The 23,882-nt window shown below is 39.8% G+C and overlaps 1 protein-coding gene across 1 annotated transcript in view; it reads left to right on the plus strand.

Annotated features, from left to right (window-relative positions):
• CUEDC1 (CUE domain containing 1) overlaps positions 1-23,882 on the plus strand; it is a 146,577-nt gene that overhangs the window by 60,669 nt on the left and 62,026 nt on the right. Inside the window, exons 3-4 of the mRNA XM_089659171.1 lie at positions 19,872-20,356; positions 21,146-21,273. Of these exons, the coding sequence (XP_089515297.1) occupies positions 20,075-20,356; positions 21,146-21,273 (410 nt within the window). The 5' untranslated portion in view covers positions 19,872-20,074. The remainder of the gene's footprint in view (positions 1-19,871; positions 20,357-21,145; positions 21,274-23,882) is intronic.

Consider the following 23,882-nt stretch of genomic DNA (forward strand, 5'->3'; position numbering starts at 1 on the left):
TTTCTTCTTTGTACACCAATGTGACTATATAGAAAACATTGAGATTAAAGACAATTTTCTGCTCAGTATCCATATTCAATAAATTTCATACAGCTATTTTGACAACCAGAGTGTGGAAAGAAAGGGATAGTTTAACTTCAAATACATGAAGACCAATCTGATAGCAATTCTAATGTTTTATGAGGCCCCCCCCCCCCCCCAGTTCGTTGTACCATTTCTGCTTTCCTATCTTCTGATATGAAAGGTCTATTCTGCAATGTTGCTGTTTGCTATTAATACACACTTTACAACTTGTGTTTACTGGAAGTTGTCTGGCTGTGCTGAGAAACCTCTAGGCATTGCCAGAACATTGCAGAATGTCCAAGGGATGTCTTATTCTCTGTACTTGGTTATATTTGCTGTTCTTCCATGTTACTTCTACTGTTCTCAAGTTTCCTAATGGGGCTTACATCTATTTCAATACAATAGTTTTCAATCGCTTTACAGTGGTATTAAACTCAAACAAAAATTATAGTATGTTGCAGCTTGCCAAGCCTATGTGGTGGCTGCACGTGACTGCTTATCTGAGCTGGTGCGTGCAAATAGAGCCTCTGACCCTGGACACACACTGACCTGTATCCAAGGTTGGCATTTGTGAGGTGTTTTGGATGCAGTTAATTGCACAGTTTGCAGGTGGTCATAACAGAGTGTTACTGTTTCCAGAGGCAGTGTTTAACTGTCTCTGAATGCAGCAAACTATTTGCCCCTGGCTGCCTGTGTGAATTTAGCCTAATCCACGCACAATTCATAAAACCCAATAGGACCAGGACACATTAATATTAAGTATATACTTGAATGGAGAATATCATTCAGAACAAACCAAGGTTATACATGACTAAACTAGCACATACAAAAGGGGAGATAGCAGCAGTCTCCTACCCCCTGGGTGACACTCATCCGAAATACTCTACTTGGTATCTCTAGACACAAAATATATTTGTGAACAATAATCTACCAGTTTCCAGAATGCAACCTGTACATAATAGAAGATATATTAGTAAAAAACTGTGTTTAAGGGAGGGCCACGATACAGTCATAAATGTGGTGACCTCCCAGCCACCACCCATTAAACCAGGCGATTGGTCAGATGGTCTCTGTCAACACCCCTTTGATACAACAGAAAAAGGATATGTCAGGACCTTTTTCACAACAAAGAAACTTCTGTCAAGTTATGAGAGCCGATAACACCTTGCTTATCGACTGAAAGCTGCTAAATCTCTGTTCACGTGTCTCAAGTGTACTGATTCTTCACTTTCCTGAATGAATGCAGGAGTGTTCACATGTGAGCACTCCGGTCGATATTCATTTATAACCAAAGAGATGGTAAACCTGAATCACATGTTTTTTATATCCTTGGTTTGTGAATGAATAGGAAGTGCTGTGTTGAGAGCACTTCCTGTTCAAGCTTAGTGAGAGCTGGACAGAAAAGATCAGAATATTAGTGGGGGGGATATTTCACTAATGCCCCCTGGTGAGAGTAATGTTAAAAAAAAAAAGAGTATCTATTTTTTATAAAATTAAACAGAACTAATCCTCCCCAATCAACACATCACAATTCTTTAATTTTTTTTTTCTTCAAGAAATATATTTTATTACATGAGAGTGTGTTGGTACTAATGTAGAAGCAAAACAAACTGCTTCCAGGTACAATTATCAGCTAGCCACTAAAAAAAAAAAATAGCTTGAATAACCGGGGTTTTACTTACCTACTATTTTAAAAAATATGTGAAAGCTGCACTGCCTCGTCAATGCCCCTCTGTGTAGGGCAGTCCGAAGTCTAGTCTGTAAGACATGTTGGAGCATATACTGTGGAAGTAATGGATAAATTAAGGGTAGGTATGCCTGGGGGCCTCCCATTTGCACTGGAGAGTGCAAAATCTGGTGCAGCTGTGCAAGTAGCCAATGAGCGTCTAACTTCAGCTTGTTCAATTTAAGCTTTGACAAAAAAAAAAAAAAACTATATTATTAATTTGTGTGTGAGAGATATATGTAATCCTTCTTTTTTTTATAATTTTTTTTTTTTTGTCAAAGCTTAATTGAACAAGCTGAAGTTAGAAGCTTATTGGCTACTTTCACAGCTGCACCAGATTTTTCACTCCCCAGTTTTAGTAAATCCACCCCAGTGTGTTGTGATAAAATGTCTGTCACATCATTTTATCTCCACACACCACTGTAAACTGGCTGTTACCGCAGTGCATAAACTCATGATATCATGCTCATTTCTTTTTCAATTACTTTTTCTTGCAAGATTCTTCCATCATTGAGCAGAAATTTGTTTTTCCAAAAATTTCTAACATGCCCGATCACTCAAATTCAATGGTCGCTCGAAAATTGGCTTTTGCTGTGGCCAACTAATGGTGTGAAATTTTAACAAAAATTGTTAGAAAATATTTTTGAAAGAAAATTCTTTCGGAATTCGACCCATGTATGGGTGGCTTTAATCGCCCAGATTTTTAGCATACATTGCTTATTTACAGTTTTGCGTACATTTTTTTTAATTTTCACCGCTTCACAAAATGCTGACTAAAATGTCCAAATTTTACTTTAAATTGGTTGATTTAATATATAAAAAAAACTTGTGCATTTTTAGTTTTATCTGTAGATTAAATACATTTCATAAATTGTTTGTGTGTGCTAATAAGCAGACCCATATTTTTGTGTGGTTTGGGGTGGGGGTGGGGGCAGTTTACAACTTTCAAAGCTGTAAGTAAAAGGGTGAAATATAAATTTAAAAAAAGGAAATGGAAGAAAATGGTCTGTCCACCTGAGATTAAATGTGGAGACCAGGGCCTGGCAGCAAAAGGGTTATGTTTTTGCAGAAAGTAAGTTTAAAAACAATCCATAATTATAATTTGCAATAAACACTATTTTTATGTGGCATGTTGAAATAATGCTTTTCTATAATGCAATCAAATAGTCTGATTTGCATTAGAACAAACATTGGTTGTGTGTGTGTGGGTGGGGGGGGGGGGGGGGTCAGGCTAGGGGCCTCATATACAGATGGCGGGGTTCCATTGAGAAAAAGCAATTGGTGCGGAGATTGAGTGGGTATTCTACTCTGCTGGTAGCAAGCAACAGTCTTTGTCTCCATTATCTTACCAGCAACAATGGCAACCAAGTTGTCACCAGAACAACAGCTACTGAAACGAAGACTGCAGTCCCTTCTTAAAGTGGCTTTGCTGAAAATATTGGCTGAAGAGCACTGTGCTCAGAGTCTATATTTCTTACTTGGGTTGCCTTCTGCGGTTTATTACTCCTTAGTTTTACTTTTTTTAAATCCATACAGGACACTTTTATCCTGCTGCCTCCACCTGGACTCTAAATGTGATTTATTTATGGTAAAAGAAAAACTATAACGGTTTCAGGTTTATTTATTTTTTAACTTCATAGCTTTTTAATGTTATCCTTGATATCATATATTTTTTTTTTTGTTTGTTTGTATATACCTTCTTTGCAAATCTGACATCAGTCATATGACAAAGGAGTCTAGGAGCACTATGGTTTAGCCGTAGACAGCACAGCAATAGTTTCCTGCCTTAAGGCTCATTTTTGTCTTAATGAAACTTAAGAAAAAGCTGTCCAGTAATGGTTTAATCACACCTCTAACTCATTAAAGCTACATTCTAGACTCACAAGTAAATGCGCTGTTAAAATGCCTATAATAGTGATGGTTAAATGCCAAACTATTTTTTATTTCTTTACATCCAGTTCTAAAGCTTTTGAAGCTGAAGGTTTTTTTTTTTTTTTTTTCCTGTACAGCTTTAGTGATATTGCTTATCTCTAATAAAGTATATCCCATGTCGTGCAGGCAACTGGATCCTGGGGAAATCTTCACTTCAGCAATGCACCATCTTCCACCATTCCTATATTGGAAAGTCCACCACAGCAGGGGTTATTAGCTTTGGGTTCCTGGGTGGGAGATGGGAATATCCAATGAAATCCTCCCCGCTCCTCCCGTTTCATTACTCCAAATCTCAATTTCCTCAGCCGATTCCCAAACTGTTTGAGACTTCGAGACCAAGCCAAGAAGGTTAACTCTGCTATCTGCGACACAAAGGCATGAAACGGGAGGAGCGGGGAGGATTTGGATATTCCCATAAGAGGAAAGTTGACTATCACTTTGGAGTGTTTGAAACGCCTGTGCAAGCTGTAAGAGGGTAATAGCATGTTATCCTACCAGAGTAGTGGCACCATCTTGGATTAGTGCACTTAATCACTAGTTGTATTGTTGGATTTGCTGTGATTTCACCCGTTGGAGTGATTAATACACTATATCACAAGTTTAGTTTTTGTGAACTATACCAACCTCACGAGTGGGGTATATAGGTGGGTGCACTTCATACACATTGTCTATTTGCAATATTGTATCATTTGGGATATATTTCATTTTATATATATTTATATATATTTATTTTTTTCCTGTCACGAGTGTTTTTTTGCATGACATCACAGATTATATTATTTGAAAGATAATGCACTATATTTAGTTTAATTTTTTTGAGGTATCTTGGACTTGAAGTGGCGAATTGGTAGATTAAATAGTGTGGACATTTTGTGGACTTTTTAATGTGGATATTTCTTTGACTTTATTTGGGGAATCTGTAGTAAAAGAAGAATTGGAGCTTTGGGGAAGGATTGTAGAAAAGGTTTATGATACTTGTACTTTCAAGGGTTAAAGATTTACTTTTTCTTTGGGGATACACAGATTTTGGTTTGACGATTAGGGCGGGGCCACTGGACACAGTGGATGACAGATCAGTGTACCGAACTGCTGTCAGTACCATGTGATCACAGTGACCATCGTTCATTTTGACATTTGTACACAATGAATGGCTTCTATTCATAGCCATTCATTGTGTACTATTGTGTTGAGTTGGGATTGGTCACAGTGATTATATGATACAGACAGGGCCAATCACAGTGCATCTGTACCATGTGATAGCTCTGGCTAATCACAATAGTACACATTGGATGGATGAATGTATTTCATTCATAAAAAAATGGTTGTTTAGAACAGTGAATATCACTGTTATGAGTAATCAAACAAAAAAATCCTGATCACCTCCCCAGTGTAACACTGTTACTCTGGTAACACTATATTGCTCTGGTATTTAAAAAAAAATAGTAAAAAAAATAAATTGCAATAAAGAAAAATAAATGAAGTTTGTGTGGTTTTTGTTTTTTTACATGCTATCTTTAGTCTGTGTCCCTGATCACTGCCGCACTACTTATATGATGGTGCTGCACTGGTGACTGTATGTATGTAAATAAATTTTTAAAAAAGTGAACATTTTCAAAAAAATTGTAACCAATAATTACATCCTCAAAAAAACTTGCAATATCTCAGATTGTCTGTCTACTTTTCAAAAAGGGGTAATTTGGGGGATATTTGTGCTTTCCTGGCATTTCTGGGCCTCAAGAAATGAGATGGGCCATCATTACATCAGGACTGTTCGATTTTCAAATATATACATATACCATAGTTTTGTAGACTATAACTCTCACATTAGACTAAATAATATTCACTGGTTTGGGTTCTTTCTTACCAAAGAATTGTAGGATTATACATTTTGGTCTAAATGTATGAAGAAAGTTTATTTGCAACATTTTATAACGGAAATGTTTTTTTTTTTGTTTCCCCCTAATTTTTAGTCGTGTGTTTTTTTTTGTTTTTTTTTCCTTTTCTTTTTCATTTATTTAGCACAAAGTAAAAACCCAGTGGTGATTAAATACCACCAAAAGAAAGCTCTGTGTGAAAAAAATATCAGTTTCATTTGGGTACAATGTTGCATGGCTGAGTAATTGTCATTTAAAGTGTGACAGCGCTGAAAGCTGGAAATTTGCTTAGGCAGTTGGGGGGATGAAAGTGTCTGTCTGGTATTGAAGTCCTTGAAAAATGCAGCTTTAGGCACATTTTTAAAGCTGCTTTTCTCCTTAGAGGAGAAAAGCAGTTAGAAGAGCCTAGTGTACATGATTCCGTAAAAATACCAGAGGCAGAAGCAGGTGGATAGACGGGTAAGCTGGAATTCTGCCTTTAGGTCCTGGTCACACCGATCTGACTTTGAAATCATGCGACTTCAGTGAAGTCGCACAATTTAATTTCGACTTGAAGTGCGGCTTGCAAGACATGTCTAAGCAAGTCGCACTTGTAGTGCATGCACTACTTTAGAAATCTGGGCTCCGACCAAGTCTGAATTGCGGACAATGGGGTGTGAGTTGTCATGGCAAGTCGCACCCAGTGTGACTGGGCACTTAGGATCCATAAAAATAATAGTGTAACATATATAAAATACTAAGAATTGGCACAATAACCCCCTACCACCATATTAAAAACATTTTTTATCTCGTCCGATCTTAAATTGTATGCCTTGTCAATGTACTGTACATATTTAAAAAGTAACATATCTTTGCTAAAGACAGGTTTAAATTTAATCTGCTTTAGAAAAGAATGCCTGCTATTTTCTTCCCAAATCTGTTTATTGCACGAGACACTCCTTTGTTGCCTGGTAACATGTGAGCACTTGGTGATTGAGAACCCATTTAGAAAACTGGGCTTAAATGAGTTTATTCATGCCCTTTCAGCTTGATGCATTGTTTATAGACTCTTTTTAAGCATCAACAAAATGGTATTGTTTTGAGGCAAAGCATTGTTTTAAACAACAAATGTAAGCCAAAGACATGCTGGTAGGTGAATTGGCTCCTGTCTAAATTGGCCCTAGTATGTGTATGTATGAATGTGAGTTATGCAGGCCATAGGCGGGTTGTTTATCAGCCGAATTTTCATCCGACCGACAAAATCGGCCGATATTCACACGTTAGTGAGGCAATGCCGTCGGACGTTTTTCACGGATCTTCTCGTTTCTTTTTATCGGTCATGCTGGAAAATCTACAAAAAAGGCCGTTTTTCGTAAGCATTGGTGGTAGCATCCATGGCAGCAACGATCGATTGTTCGTTTATCGACCGATGGCCAGCCATAGGGACTTTAGATTGTACGCCTCTTGAGGGTTAGGGACTGATGTGATTGTACAATATATATATATGTAAAGCGCTGTGTAAATTGACAGCGCTATAGGGGTACCTGTGATAAATAAAATAAGTGTGTGATTCTGGCCAAAATCAAAAATATGACGCATAATTTTATAAAATGTAGCCCAGCTCAGCCAACTTGTGTTTGTGCACTGTGGTATGCTATAAGTGAGTTGTAGGGCACTTCATTGGTGTGTTAGGGTGCCATTCAAAATGAATGGAATGGCACTGTGACTTATGCTTGCTGAGCAGATCGGAGTGGGCAGATGACAGGTCTGCTCTTTGGGCAGTAGATGTAAATGGACCAGCTGTCTGTTTACAGATGACTGCCCTTCAATCTGATCTGCCCAGAGGGGAACAGATCCTGCGCCCCCCCCTTTTTTTCCCCGTGGATCGGATTGGAGGTAGGGTGGCGGTAATGGTTCTACCACTCTGTAGAGGATCCAGTCAGGTCCATGTGAAAAATGGGCTGACCCAATCAGATCATAAAAGGGGCCTTAGGAATCACACTGCTAATGGGAGATGATCACAAACCATTGTTTTTGGACTTTCACAGACATTTTTTTTGTGTGCGTTCTTTTGATCACAGGATTGTTAATTTATACGAATTGTATTGGTTACTCAAATTATTTTAGCACTTGGGAATTAGAGTATTGTACAGCTGCAGTTTTAGAGTAGACTTGTTTGATATATACCATTTACAGACTGTAGTGGTGGAGGTAGGATAACACAGTATTAGAGCATTGCCTTTTTGTCATCCTGGGGAATTGTTTGGTACAGTGGTCCACTAGGAAGATTTGGTGTTCATGGTTAACGACTTCCTGCACCTATGTGTAGTACATTTATTTGTACATTAACATTATGGGACTAGAAATATGGAATAAACTAAACGACATGTTAACACATTTAAACATGTAAAAACACTATAGGCCATAAGCTCCAATGCATAGGCAATGCTCCGATAAATGCAAAATGCTGTGCACGCTGTTAAAATATGTTCCGTTTTCACTTCACTTTCAACTGCTGCTGATGCACCCTCCTGGTTGTCTTTCATACATAGAATGTAAAGGAATAAAGAAAATCAATTGCATACATGAGAAGTTTCTTAGTCACTTAGCAGGTTCTAATAACCTTATGTGTTTAAATGTGATTGGTATGCATGAAGCAAAGTGAGAGTTAAGCCTAGTGCACACGATCATAAAATCGCCCGAAAAATAGCGCTTTCGAAGCAATCGTACGATAATCTGATTTTTAGTACACAACTTTTCATCTGAAATTATTAGATTTTTGTTTAATCAGTAGTTTTTGCCTGAAAAGACAATACAAATACATTGCATCACTTTTTTATTCTGTCGTACAAGAGTTTTCGTAATTGTAGTAACTTCTTCACGTTCGATATGAGAAACCAGACGATCATTCAGCCGATATTCTCATTGTGTGTATGGGGTCTTAATCTAGTCATACATTATGCAAATTTTGACCAGCTCCTGATTTACCAGGCACAATTCTCTGTGGGTGGCTCTGCTGACTTGCTGAATCCAATCAGATGCAGCCACTGTATGGGTTATTCTGACAGCAGTGGCTTTCTGAATATAGTAGGTACAGTGGGAAATTTCAGTCCACACTATAGAACACTGTGGATAGAGGAATGTTAGATTTTTTTTTTTTTTTTTTTTTTTGTCCAGCCTGTACGGCCAGCCTTAGTTGCACAGTCTTCAAGGCGTTTGTTCCCGATTATCCTGGAATTGTGTGCACACAGAATGCAGACTAAGGTAAACTGAGTGAACTATTTTACTTTATTACTTTTGCTAAATTTGCTGCATAGCATCTATAGTGCATGGAATGTTTTCCCTTGTCTGCTTGGAATTGCTCTCTAATAACATAATTATTGAGTAAGGATTCAGTGGTGGAGGAAAATCACCCCTGTGTAAACAAATGCTTCATTTTAAGAATAGACTTTCCCAGGCATAGGAAACCAAAAGGAGATAACCGTTGTATGTAGATATTTACCAGATTCTGAGTTCACCTAATGTACTTTACCAAAAACTCAGATCTAAATATCAGAGGAAATCCGTATTTTTATCCTCATCTTGTTTGGCCACAGATCAGTTTGATTAAAGCGATTCTAAAGGTTAATTTTTTCTGGAAAATAACAAACGTCTATACTTACCTGCTGTGTGTAGTGGTTTTGCACAGGGCAGCCTGGATCCTCCTCTTCTTGGGTCCTCCCCAGGCTCTCCTGGCTCCTCGTTTCTGTTGGGTGCCCCCACAGCAAGCAGCTTGCTATGGGAGCACCCGCTGCTCTGTGTCTCCATTCACACTCGTAGCCATGGCTTGGCCCCGTTCCTCTCCTCATTGGCTGACTTGCTATGATTGACAGCAGCAGTAGCCAATGGCTCTCACTTGCTGTCTCAGCCAATGAGGAGGCAGAGACCTGGGTCAGCCGAGGCTATCCTTCACATCGCTGGATCGCAAGAAGACTCGGGTAAGTATTGAGGGGGCTGGGGGCACTGCTGCACACTGAAGGTTTTTTACCTTCATGCATTCTATGCATGAAGGTAAAAAAAAACCTGACTTTACAACCACTTTAATAACATGGGGTGCACTTGTGCACAATCATGGTTTCTTTGGAGTCATAAATCACAGATCTGCACCTGCTCATGAAGCTTGTGTAGTAGGATTTCATATTATTTGCATTAATTTGCATATGTTATTGATAATATAATTATTCAAATTATTAACATTGTATAAGTATTATTATTATTAATTCAATATTACGCAATAGTTATTAATCTCTAGAAATGTATACTGTACTATTTCATATCCCAACCATGACACTATCTGCCTGGAGTTTGATTGTTCTCTCTGTGCTTGCGTGGATTTCCCCTGGGTACTCCGGGTTTCCTCCCGCACTCCGTAGACATGCTGTTAGGTTAATTGGCTCCTGTCCAAATTGGCCATAGTATGGGTATGAATGTGAGTTCGGAACTTTCGATTGTACGCCCCTTGAGGGTTAGGGACTGATGTGAATGTGCTGCAATATATGTAAAGCACTGCATAAATTGATGGCACTTTACAAGTATTGATAATAATATAGAAAATCTACATATATAGTTGAACTCTTGACCGCTACCAAGATAATAACTTTGACAAGAGATGAAACTGACTGCTTGATGTAAATGGCGTGTAACATGGGAAAACTATGTACATTAATATATTACATATAGTGTTTTCCTATTCAAGTGTATTTCAAAGGATTAATACACAGGCAGACCTTTTATCTATTTACTTGTTTTGGCAATTTAGTGTATATATGCATCTATATCCAACTCATTGGATTCAGCTGTTCGAATCACCTCCATGGCCACAGCTGTATAAAATCAAGCACCTAGGCATGCAGACTTCTACATACATTTGTGAAAAAATGGGTTGCTCTCAGGAGCTCGGTGAATTCAAGCATGGTACCGTGATAGGTTGCCACCTGTGCAATAAGTCCATCCATGAAATTTTCTTGCTACTAAATATTCCATAGTCAATTGTTAGTGGTATTTTAGCAAAGTGGAACAGCAGCAACTCTGTCATTTTATGTGGCCTACCACTTTGTGACTGAGTGGTGTCAGTGCATGCTAAAATGCACAGTGTGCAGAAGTCACCAACTGTTTGCAGAGTAAATAGCTAAAGACATCCAAACTTTGTGTTGCCTTCAGATTTTCACAACAACAGTGCATAGAGAGCTTCATGGAATGTTTCCAAGGCCAAGCAGCTGTATTAAAGACTTACATCAGCAAGTGCAATGCTAAGCATTGGATGCAGTGGTATAAAGCAAACCACGCTTTTCTGTCTGGTAATCCGATGGACATGTCTGGATTTGGCGGTTGCTAGAACGGTACTTGCCTGACTGCATTGTGGCATGTGTAAAGTTTTTGGTGGGGGGGGGGGGGTTATGGTGTGGGGTTGTTTTTCAGGGGTTGGGCTTGGCCCCTTAGTTCCAGTGAAGGGAGCTCCTTAAGGCTTCAGCATACCAAGACATTTTGGATTATTTCATGCTCCCAACATTGTGGGAACTGCGCACCATTGCAAAAAGCAAGGTAAATAAAGACCTGGATGAGCGAGTTTGGGGTGGAGGAACGTGACTCAACCTGCAGAGGGTTGACCTCAACCCGATAGAACACCTTTTGGGATGAATTGGAGCAGAGACTGAAAACCAGGCCGCCTTGTCCGACATCTGCACTTGACCTCACAAATGTGCTTCTGGAAGAATGGTCAAACATTCCCATAGACACACTCCTAAACCAGTAGAGTTGAAGCTGTTATAGCTGCAAAGGGTGGGCCAACGCATTATTGAAATACACATGGAGAGGAGCGCTTGACCAGCGCCACAATAGGATGGTGTGTGGAAAGACAAGAAGTTCGGCTGCTCACTTACTCAACTGACCAGTTGAGTTCAAAAACAAAGCAAGGAGCGCCTAGCTCTGCAACAACTTGGGGGTGAATACTCCACTCTGAAAGTCCAAAGAACGCCAAGCAATATGTAAAGGCAGGCATCCCAATATTTTTTCCATTTATTATTATTATTATTATTATTATACAGGATTTATATAGCGCCAAAAGTTTGCTCAGTGCTTTACAATATAACAGGAGACAATACAGCAACAATACGGTTCAATACAAGAGGGCCCTTCTCCTTGGAGCTTACAATCTAGGAGGGAGAGGCTAGTGGCACAAAAGGTAGTAACTGTGGGGGATGGACTGGTTGGAAGATTCCATTATTAGCTGAGGGCAGGATAGGCTTCCCTGAAGAGAGGTTTTCAGAGATCGCCGAAAAGTGAGCAGAGTAGGCGATAGTCTGATAAATTGCGGTAGAGGGTTCCAGAGGATGGGGGAAGCTCTGGAGAAGTCCTGGAGGCGAGCACGGGAGGAGGAGACGAGAGCTAGAGAGTAGGTCTTGCGAGGAGCGGAGAGTACGGTTTGGGTGGTATTTGGAGAAAAGATCGGTGATGTAATTTGGGTTAGAGTTATAAATGGCTTTATATGTTATTGTTAATGTTTTGAATATTATCCGTTGGGCAATGGGAAGCCAGTGGAGGGATTGGCAGAGAGGGGTGGCTGATACGGAACGGTTAGTAAGGTGGATGGGTCTGGCAGCAGCATTCATGATAGACTGAAGAGGGGATAGCCTGTGATTTGGTAGGCCAATAAGGAGAGAGTTACAATAGTCAAGGCGAGAGATAACAAGGGAGTGAATAAGTTGCTTAGTGGTTTCCGAGGTTAGGAACGGCCGTATCTTGGAGATGTTGCGGAGGTGAAGTCTACAAGATTTGGACAGTGAATGTATTTGGGCTGAAAGGACAGATGGGAGTCTAGGATTACACCTAGTACCCTGGCATGAGGGGAGGGACTGATGATTGTGTTATTGATCTTGATGGAGAAGTAAGGGGAGGGGGCACGGGCTGGGGGGAATACGAAGAGCCCAGTTTTGGAAAGATTGAGTTTGAGGAAGTGGAGTGACATCCATGCTGATATGTCACTTAGTAGGTTAGTAATACGAGAGGAGACTGAAGGGGTGAGGTGAGGGGTAGAAAGATAGATTTGTGTGTCATCAGCATAGAGATGGTACTTAAAGCCTTGGGAGTTTATCAAGTGACCAAGGGAGGAGGTGTAGATGGAGAAGAGAAGGGGTCCAAGGACAGAACTTTGAGGGACCCCTACAGAAAGGGAGTGAAGAGGAGGCAGCGTTATAGGCAACGCGAAAGGAGCGCTGCGATAGGTAGGAGGAGAACCAGGAGAGAGCAGAGTCTCTGAGGCCAAGAGAGTGGAGTTTTTTGAGGAGGAGGAGGAGGGGATGGTCAACCGTATCAAAAGCCACAGAGAGGTCAAGTAGTAAGAGTACGGAGTAGTGGATGTTGGTTTTAGCAGATCGTAGATCATTATTGAGTTTTAGTAAGGCAGTTTCAGGTGGAGAGTAGTAAGCAAAAGCCAGACTGTAAAGAGTCAAGAAGATTGTTGTCAGTGAGGTAGGAGCTCAGGCGATTGAAGACTAAGTGTTCTAGGAGTTTAGAGGTAAATGGCAGTAGGGAGATGGGTCTTAAGTTGTTCAGGTTGGTGGGATCCAGGGAGGGCTTTTTAATTATGGGAGTAATGTGTGCATGATTTAGAGGAGAGGGAGAGATTGAAGATGTGAGTGAGGGAGCATAGGATGGAAGAAGAGGGTGACCGTAGTAGTTGTGAGGGGACAGGATCCAGGGGGCAGGTAGTGAGACGGTCTTCTGAGAAAACCTTAGTGACCTCTTCGGTAGTAGCAAGGTCAAAAGAGGAAAGTGTTGAGGGAGGTTTAGTATAAGGTATGCTAAGTGGGATGGATGTCTGTGCAGTGGCAATGCCCCTACAAATTGCGTCAATCTTGTTTTTTGAAATGATTTGCAATCTCTTGAGCAGTGAGTGAGGTGGGGGTGGAGGTGAAGGTAGAGAAAGTAGAGAGTTAAAAGGAGAGAAGAGACGACGAGGACTGGATGACAAGGTATTAATACGAGTGACAAAGTAGGCTTGTTTGGCAGCATGAAGGGAGGAATTGTATGTTAAGAAAGCAGATTTATATAGGGTGAATACTTGTTGAGATTTGGTTTTACGCCATAATCGCTCCAGCGCACGACTATGTCGTTTAAGATTTCTGGTGTCGTCAGTCTGCCAAGGTTGTAACGGTCGGGGCCTGATGCTTCGTGTTGTTAGAGGAGCAAGTGAGTCTAATGTGGATGAAAGCAAACTGTTGTAGACAGAAGTGGCCAGGTCAGGGCAGGACGGGAGAGATTCTGTCATAGAGGCGGTCAGTTGCAGAGTGGAAAGGAGCAGGGTTCAAGTTTTGAAGGTTTCTGCGGGTAATTGTTTGCTGCTTGGAGGGATAGATGTTTGAAGATGAGGACACTGTGAAGGTGTTGAGATTGTGATCAGGAAAGGGGGTGTTTGTGAGGTTGTAGAGAGTGCAAAGATGGGAGAAAACAAGGTCTAATATATTCCCATCAGAGTGAGTGGAGGACTGTATACATTGTGCTAATGCAAAAGATGAGGTTAGGTTGAAGAGTTGGGATGTAGCCGGGTTGTTCATATTAATAACTATGTTAAAATCTCTGAGAATGATGGGTAGTTCAGAGGAGAGAAAGTAGGGTAGCCAGGCGGAGAAATCATCAAGAAAGCGGGACACTGGTCCAGGAGGCTGATAGCTCACTGCAATCCTCAGAGAAATGGCAGAAAACAGCCAGATGCAGTGGGTCTCGAAAGAAGAGAAGGATAGAGAGGGAGGGTTAGGGAGGACTTTAAAGGTGCTCAGTAGAGATAGGAGCAAACCAATGCCACCACCTTTCCGACCACTGGGTCTGGGTGAGTGGGTCCAGAGAAGGCCTCCATAGGAAAGTGCTGTGGGAGAAGCAGAGTCTGCTGCTTGAAGCCAGGTTTCTGTAATTGCTAGTAGGTTTAGGGAGCGGGAGACAAAAAGGTCATGGACAGAGGTGAGCTTATTACAGACAGAACGGGCATTCCAGAGCGCACATGAAAAAGGGAGGGTGGTTTTTGGGAGCATGGGGACCGATATTAAATTGAGGGGATTGCGGCTATTCCCAGAAGAAAGGGGATGCCTGGTGTGGGGGTGAGATACTGGAGGACCAGGGTTTGGGGAGATATCTCCAGAGGTTAGGAGAAGAAGGGTGAGGAAAGTAACATGGGAACGGGATGTTCACGAGTGTACATGCCTTCTAGTCCTGGTGTTTGGGTCAGCAGGAGAGTAAAGTATCAGCAGGAGGTGAAGAGAGCAGTAGTAGGGAGATGGTAGCAGTGAGGGTGAGATGTACAAGTTTTGGGGTGGAGCAGAGGGATAAAGAAATTAGATTTTGGGAACGCAGGATAGTAATATGAAAAGGAGTAGACGGGACATATTAAAAGGTACACGGAGTGGGACTCAAACGTGTAGGAGATGTTTCCCAGGGTGTTTGCTTGCAGTCTGTCCAGCATGCAGTAGAGTTTCTTGTATCTTCCTGCTGCTTGAGTTATCCTGCTTTAGTTAAACTGCTGTGTTCAACTATTTCTTAGCACTCCATCAAAAACAGCAATCAAGCAGAAAACAGCACTCCATCTGTGACTATGCCGCCCAACCCCCTTTGTCTGTGACTTCCCCCCCCCCCCCATGAGCTGATCTAAATTGATAGGGAGATGGTCATGTGAGCACTCTTCTCCACCCCAATTAGGAACTGATAAGGATCGCATGAATTAGGGGGGATGTTTCTCAAACACAGACCAGACACAGGCCACAGTCATAAAAAGTGTGATTGATTCTCATCTCTTGTTGCAGACAAAAATATATACACTATGTTCTGAGATTAGCAGAAATCTATGCATTGTTGAAGTTGCAGTTTAGAGTGGAAAGAGCAGACAGCAGCACTTTACCCAGAGATAGCAGGAGTCTATGCAATATTCATATATTGGTTACATAAATATACACTATATTAGTTTTTTTATATACAGTATCTCACAGAAGTGAGTATACAACCCTCACATTTTTGTAAATATTTTCAACCACTTTAAAGGTAAACTCTGTCATGGGGGAGAAAGGTTTGGATATGCAGACATTAACCACTTTCCCGCAGCCCTATAGCAGATATACTGCTACAGGGCAGCAGGGGTGCGCAAAATAGTGTGTGTGTGTGTGTGTGTGTGTATATACACGTGATTTCGCATTTCCAAGTAGGGGGCATGCGCGAGTGCCCTACCCTCACCGCCATTTGCGGCTGTCAACCACCGCTTCCTAGCTGGTGATTACTGAGCATCTCCAGTGGGTAGGAGGACTGTTTTACGAACAGTCCTCCTCCCTGTCGGCTCAGGCACACTGCTCTGGATGGCTGTGCTATGCATAGCCATCCAAAGCAGTGTGATTACAGTGAAGCACACAGACACCACCCCCTAGTAAAACACTCCCTGCACACAGTTAACCCTTTTGATCGCCCCTCATGTTAACCCCTTCCTGCCTAGTGCCATTAGTACAGTGTCAGTGCTTTTTTTATAGCGCAAAAAATTAAAACTGCAGAGGCGATCAAATACCACCGAAAGAAAGCTCAATTCGTGGGAATAAAGGATGTAGATTTGATTTGGGTGCAGCGTTGAATGACCGCACAATTGTCAAAGTAATGTAGTACCCTAACGCAAAAAATGGCCTGGTCAGGAAGGGGGGTAAATCCTCAAGTGGTTAAATTGAGTCTGTGAAAATAGATCTATAGGAGCTTCTGCTGGTAATTTGTATGGATATCAAAGTATAGACTCCTGTAAAGGGATGTTGTGAAACCACAATTAGGTTGAGTTGAACTTGAGTGCAAATGTTTTAGAAGAAACATGTCAGTCAATACCTGTCAGATATTACATGGGTAGGATGGAACATCTAGTCATGTGGTAATATGAGTCCTGAAGAAACCACTGTACAGTGAACAAATACAGATACATTGGCAGTTGACTGCATGAAATAGAAGTTTTATTTGGGATCAAAATCTTTCATGTTTGGTCGTATAGCCGAATCTGGAAAAGGTCCTTCCTCCTGACACTGGACTTAATTGTTCTTTTTTTGTTTTGTTTTTTTAAATAAAACTGTAGTAAGAGAAACACGAGGGCTGCAATTGCAGACCTCCTCCTGAAAAACAAGGTAGAGGGTCAGAATGACAGCCATATAACTATCATATTTATAAGAGCTTGGCAGTGTCTGCATCACTTGGCACTGACCACTACCTAGGAAGCAGTTATTCCTGTTTCTGGTATTTTAATGATGCAGTGGAAATCCAATTAAAATCGACCCCAGTTCTAGCGAAGAAGCATTTTTTTAAAATATTCTTCACCCCAATATTGATCATTTGGTAATTTGACACCCAAAACAAGGCTGTGGAAGACTGCTGCAGATCATTCAGTTCCACTCTGTATGATCTTGAATCAAAAGCTGCTGGAAAGCATCCAAAATTGGCACAAAACCACCAATTGTATGGCCAGCATTACACATTCAGATACTGCCAAACAATAGTCTTTTGTCTTTTTGTTTGAAAAATTAGCACAGGAAACAAATGGAAAATATCATACCTTAATAATGCCTTTCATTGCTGTTATGTCAACCCACAAGGAACATGTTTTAAATAGGGAAACAAAACCATGGATACATATTTTATATAGAAAACTAGTGACACAAGCAAGCAGAAGTTGTAAGGACATCTTGTACAGGTTAAATGAAAAACTCTGCTGTTGGGAAGAATAAAGCTAACAGTTGGAAGCTAAACATGACAAACAAGAAATTGCACAATGTATTCCGATTAACACAAAGACACCAAAGAGAGTTAAAACCACAGCCATGGAGAAAATGAAACTCACAAAGCTACTTAATAAAGACTCCTATGAATAGTGTCTTTTTGTGTTATGTCTGCTTCCTATTGGCATTTGTTGCCAAAAATAAATTGCTGTCTGTTGTGTAAAAGACTGAGGGTGATTAAATAGAAACCTCTACTGAATTTTGGCATTTTGGGTGCAGGGGCATATTTGAGTGTGTATACAGTCTATAATAAATGTCTAAATATAAATGTCTATATAATAAAAAGAAATGTCTAAAAAATGTTTGGTATATTCTATGTTAACATTTTATAGTACTTTTTTATATAGGTTTTGCCTCGGTATTTAGAGTAGTTCTTAAGCTTTAAGACTTTTTTTTTTTTTAATTTTTTTTTTTTTATAAATCTTAATGCATTCTATGTATTAAGGTAAAAAACTGTGCTGTAGGGTCACCCTTTTATTTTTTGCACTATAAACAAAAGACACTATTTTGAAAAAAAAACTATTTTTGACTTTTTGCTACAAAACGTATCTAATAAAAAAATTTTTTAAATCAAATTTCTTCAAAAATTTAGGCCAAAATATATTCTGCTACATGTGTTTGCTCAATTTTGGGGTAGAGGCGGTGGGGGTCAGTGTTGCAACCATCTGAGTATGATTGTCTTTTTTCTATGTTCCTGCTTTTCTCTTTTAAGCACCACTTATGAAACCAAAATTGCCTTTTGTTAACTCCACCTCAATTAGTAAGGTTGCCACCTTAGGTTTAAAGGGATGAGGTGGCAACCCTATCAATTGGTCTTTAAAGCGGGAACCAGCCAAATTTTGATCCATGTAGGGGCAGGGAGGTATAACCGTCAGTTCTGAGCAATGTATTCTTGGGGGGGTGGTAGGGTCTTTTCACACTGCTCCTTTCAAAGACACAGTAAGAAGGCATGTGTTTTTTGCTGCATTTTTATGCATTTTTCCTGAGTTTTCTGGACTCCAGGTTTCACAGCTGCATGACTGGAGCCAGAACATGTGATGAAAAAATCACACCAAAAATGCAGGGTACATTTTTGGTGCATTTTCTATAGAAGTCAATGGGAGATGTGTTTTTGGCATGGGTTTGAAAAGTGCAGTTAAGATGCAGAATGCAGGGCTTTTAAAAACACACCACACCGCACTGTTGTGTAGAGTTCCAAAGGACTTAAAGGGTTAGTCTTCATGCATTTTTTTAGTTCTGCTTTTTTTTTTTTTTTTAACCCCAAAAACGCATCTAAAGAATCAGTGTGAATGGGTCCTTAAACAATCACACTCACCAGAGCCACATCTGCTGACTTGCACTTGTTTTATCCATTGATATGATTTCCTGTATTCTCCACCAGGGGCAGACTGAGAACTCATGGGGCCCCTGGGCAATAGGGGTTCATGGGGCCCCTGTGTCCTTGCCCACACTCAAAGCACACACAAAAAAGCCTATAAATAGGTACCGGGGCATTTTATGGGGCCCCCTACTGACCCGGGCCCTCGGGCAGTGCTCGAATGGTCAGTCTGCACATAGCATCCCTTTAAATAATTTTCTTATCAGGGTAGTTCTCCAGTCTGTAGTAGATGTCCAATTCTTTGTTTGCCAGTAAAACATTAATCCATTGCCAGATTCAGCACAGATAATCAGACACAGCATGGCTATGTGGAGCACAATGCTGGAAGCCTACAGGCATTTATTTATGTTTAACTCATCCCATCTGTTGTCTGCATTAGAACATTTGAGAGAAGCATACTATAAGAGCAATGAACAGTTTTTTTTTTCATTTACAGACCTTCAGCGTATCGCATCAAGTGGTATTTTAATTAAAGCTGCCTTTTACCTAGTGTAATGAATTTTAGAGGAATATTTTTAATTCGCAGAACAGGTTGTAGATGCCACTTATGTGGATCATTATTGTGTTTTTGTATGTCTCGTGAATTTTTAAAAAATATTAATACAGTGTATATTTTTTACTGTTGATCACTGCTTTGTCAAAAGTCCAATAATTTTTAAAATAATTTTTTAATTAAATGTGTATATTTGTTTTCTTAATTTTTATTGGTCATTTTAAAATCGCGATGGACAAAGGAATGCACCAAATAGCCAACGTATCTAAAGTGCTAAACATTGACAACTAATAGGGTTGTCAGCGGGACAAGTTTCCTAAGCATTTTAGATTTTCCCTGACTTCGAGTCTCCGTAACAGGGGTCACCATGACATACAGAGTAAATATCCTTAGCAGAGACGTGGAAAGTAGTAAAAATTCACAGGAGTTTAAACGCTTTCATGTTCCATCCAAAAATAAAAAGTTTTTTGCCTTTTGGATGTACTTTAACTGTGTTCTAAATTTGTATTTACTTCTTTTACTTATGGGTTTACTTAGAGGAAATAAACCTTGCAATAATCATTGGCTTTAAACAGGTATACTATATTTATTTTATTTTTTTTTTTGTCCACAGATTTATTCTGGTTCTAAGGTGCACATCCTCACGTTTTCATCTGAAGATCTTGCTCATGAGGAGGACATACCCAGGCCTTAGCCTGTCTATTAACAAGGAGTGTAGAAGCCTAATCTTTGTAAGAAGCCATGACCAGTTATTGTGATTTTCTTACTTTGGGCCACTTATAAGTTTGAACCATTTTTCAAAAACGGTTATCAAAAATGACAAGTCTGTTCCGTAGGAGTAACAGCAATGGCAGTGCACGGAGCAACTCTTCCACTCAGGAACTTAACAACAGCCGGCCTGTACGCAGGTTGGAGTTCAACCAGGCTATGGAGGATTTTAAAACCATGTTTCCAAACATGGAATATGACATTATTGAGTGTGTCTTGAGGGCTAACAATGGAGCAGTGGATGCTACTATTGATCAGTTACTACAGATGAACCTGGATGATGGTGGCTATGATGACAGTTCGGACTCGGATGACAGCATTCCTCCTGAGGTTATATTCTTTCTTTCTTTTTTTTTTTTTTTATTTTGTTTTAGGACCATAATGATTTTTTCCATCTGCAATAGCAAGTTGTGCTACCCATGTTCATATATGGCTATGTAACGTGTTTCTTGTTTCTAAGAATTTTTTACTGCTGTAAATTATGTGGAGCCCTCTGATCATTGTTAAATATGTATATTGCATACACAAATATACGTAAAAGTAATTCAAGTTTGGAGCTCATTAGGCTTATCACATTCTGTAGATGGTTAGAAATGTCAGAAAACCTAAGATAGACTGGGGACTAGGATAGAATGGAGACTAGACTAGCTCTGTACTATGCTGTGGTGTGTGTTTTTACCCATGTTTCAAAATGATATTTCCGTAGAATATTTTTTCTTTCTTGTCCATTGAGGAACACAAGAAGTGCTACAGTTCATATTTACCAAAAAAACTGCCAATGCAGGGGCTCCTAGGCAAAAACAAACCAACTTTGACCAAAGTTGGATAATACTCTTGCTCTAGGTGTAAGCCATTGATGTAACTCCAGAAACTTTACTGAAAAACTCCCATAGATGGTCCGAGCGACTTTTCTGAATAACATAAGAGAGATGTGTTCTGTAGTCCAGCTGGAGATAATGGAACAAAGATGATAAAACTGCTTGGAATTGGAGTGCATCAGAGCCAGAGTGTACAGTGGTCTGTTTTCTCATTGTGGAAATTTTCCTCCTACTTCCTGTCCTAGTGTCTTGTCTGACCTGGGGAAAAATGAATTCACATCTTCTTATTTTGCTTTTTCAGATTCTGGAAAGAACTCTAGAACCAGACAGTTCAGATGAGGAGCCCCCTCCAGTTTATTCACCGCCATCCTATGACCTGCAATCATTTGATAGACCTCATCCACAAACCCCGCCTACACCACCTCCTCGGTATGCATCACCCCACCTTCACATTCTGTAATGTGTGATATAATATTCATGTGATATTAGTTACTTGCTGGCAGTGCTAACCCTGTAAAATACAAGGCATATACATATTTATTTTTTAACTGCAGAGACAAATGCAAATCCAGGGTTTATAGTAAAAATGAAGGTATCCTTTAACTACATCTTCTGATACCTTTTGCCTAAAATTGCTGTTGTTTACACTTAAAATATTTATGCAAAAACCTGTTATATAGAGTTACAAAATACTTCAGGTTTATTAACCACCTATAGACCGGACACTTTTACACCCTTCCTGCCCAAGTCTTTATTCAGTTTTACAGTGCTGTCACAGTTTGACACTCAAGCATACAACACTGTGCTCAAATTATCTTTTTTTTTTTTTTGACAGAGCTTTCTTCTGTCTTCTGAAAATTTAGAAAAAAAATTTTTTTTTCGTTTTTTATTTTATAAATATTTGCAAAAAAATAAAAAAACTTCAATTTAGAGCATAATGTATTCTGCTACATTTCCTTGGTAACAGTAACCCGAATCAGTGTACAATATTTAGCCTGTAGGAAAGTAAGCGTCTACAAACTATGATGTGTGTGTGTATATGTGTATATATGTACAGTGAGGATCGAAAGTTTGGGCACCCCAGCTAAAAATTTGTATTAATGTGCATAAAGAAGCCAAGGAAAGATGGAAAAATCTCCAAACGGCATCAAATTACAGATTAGACATTCTTATAATATGTCAACAAAAATTAGATTTTATTTCCATCATTTACACTTTCAAAATAACAGAAAACAAAAAAATGGCATCTGCAAAAGTTTGGGCACCCTGCAGAGTTAATATCTTGCACTGCCCCCTTTGGCAAGTATCACAGCTTGTAAACGCTTTTTGTAGCCAGCCAAGAGTCTTTCAATTCTTGTTTGAGGTATCTTTGCCCATGCTTCCTTACAAAAGTCTTCCAGTTCTTTGAGATTTCTGGGCTGTCTGTCACGCACTGCTCTTTTAAGGTCTATCCATAGATTTTCAATTATGTTGAGGTCAGGAGATTGTGAAGGCCATGGCAAAACCTTCAGTTTACGCCTCTTGATGTAATCCCCCATGGATTTCGAGGTGTGTTTAGGATCATTATCCATTTGTAGAAGCCATCCTCTCTTTAACTTCAGCTTTTTCACAGATGGCATCAAGTTACCATCCAAAATTTGCTGAAATTTTATTGAATCCATTTTTCCTTCTACTCGTGAGATGTTCCCTGTGCCACTGGCTGCAACCCAACCCCAAAGCATGATTGATCCAACCCCATGCTTAACAGTTGGACAGAGGTTCTTTTCATTAAATTCTGTGCCCCTTCTTCTCCAAACATACCTTTGCTCATACCGGCCAAAAAGTTCAATTTTAACCTCATCAGTCCACAGAACTTGTTTCCAAAATGCATCAGGCTTGTCTATATGTTCATTTGCAAAGTTCAAACGATAATTTTTGTGGTGAGGACGTAGAAGGTTTTCTACTGATGACTCTTCCATGAAGCCCATATTTGTACAAGTATCTCTTTATAGTGGAATAGTGTACCACAACTCCAGTGTCTGCCAGATCTTTCTGGAGGGATCGTGCAGTCAAACGTGGGTTTTGAATTGTTTTTCTCACAATCCTGCGAGCTGTTCTGTCTGATATTTTTCTTGGTCTTCCAGATCTTGCTTTAACTTCCGCTGTTCCTGATGACTGCCATTTCTTAATTACATTCCGAACAGAGGATATTGACATCTGAAAACTCTTTGCTATCTTCTTATAGCCTTCTCCAGCTTTGTGAGCGTCAACTATTTTCAGTTTCAGTTTTCTAGACAACTGCTTAGAAGAACCCATGGTGCTGATTGTTGGGGCAAGGTCAGATGAGTCTGGGCATTTAAAACCTTTGAGCTTGACATCACCTGGTCTTCCCAGACGATGATTGAGAACAATCCATGACACTGGCAGGTCTCAGCTTTGTAAAGGGGGCAGTGCATGCTATAAATTCTGCTGGGTGCCCAAACCTTTGCAGATGCCATTTTTTTGTTTTCTGTTATTTTGAAAGTGTAAATGATGGAAATAAAATCTAACATTTGTTGACATGTTATAAGAATGTCTAATCTGTAATTTGATGCCTTTTGGAGATTTTTCCATCTTTCCTTGGCTTCTTTATGCACATTAATACAAATTTTTAGCTGGGGTGCCCAAACGTTCGATCCTTACTGTATGTGTGTGTGTATATGTATGTATGTGTGTATATGTATGTGTGTGTGTATATTTGAAAATTGATCAGTCCTGGTGTACTTACTGCTTATCTAATTTTTTGAGGCCCTAAAATGCCAAGACAGCATAAATACCCCCCAAATGACACCTTTTTGGAAGGTACACAGTGCAAGGTATTTAGTAAGAGGCATGATGAGTTTTTTTAAAGTTGTAATCTGTTTGGAAAATGATGAACGTAAATAAAGTTTTGTTTTTTTTGTTTTTTCACAACATTTTCAGCTTAGCATGTTTTCTCACACACAGCATAAGCCTATTTATTATTAAACCTCAAATTACATTCTGCTATGCTTCCCAAGTATGGGGATACCACATGTGTG

Source organism: Staurois parvus, unplaced genomic scaffold (assembly GCF_062004578.1).
Source record: "Staurois parvus isolate SC_StPar_1 unplaced genomic scaffold, SC_StPar_1.0 ptg001134l, whole genome shotgun sequence".
In the NCBI taxonomy this organism is placed as follows: Eukaryota; Metazoa; Chordata; class Amphibia; order Anura; family Ranidae; genus Staurois; species Staurois parvus.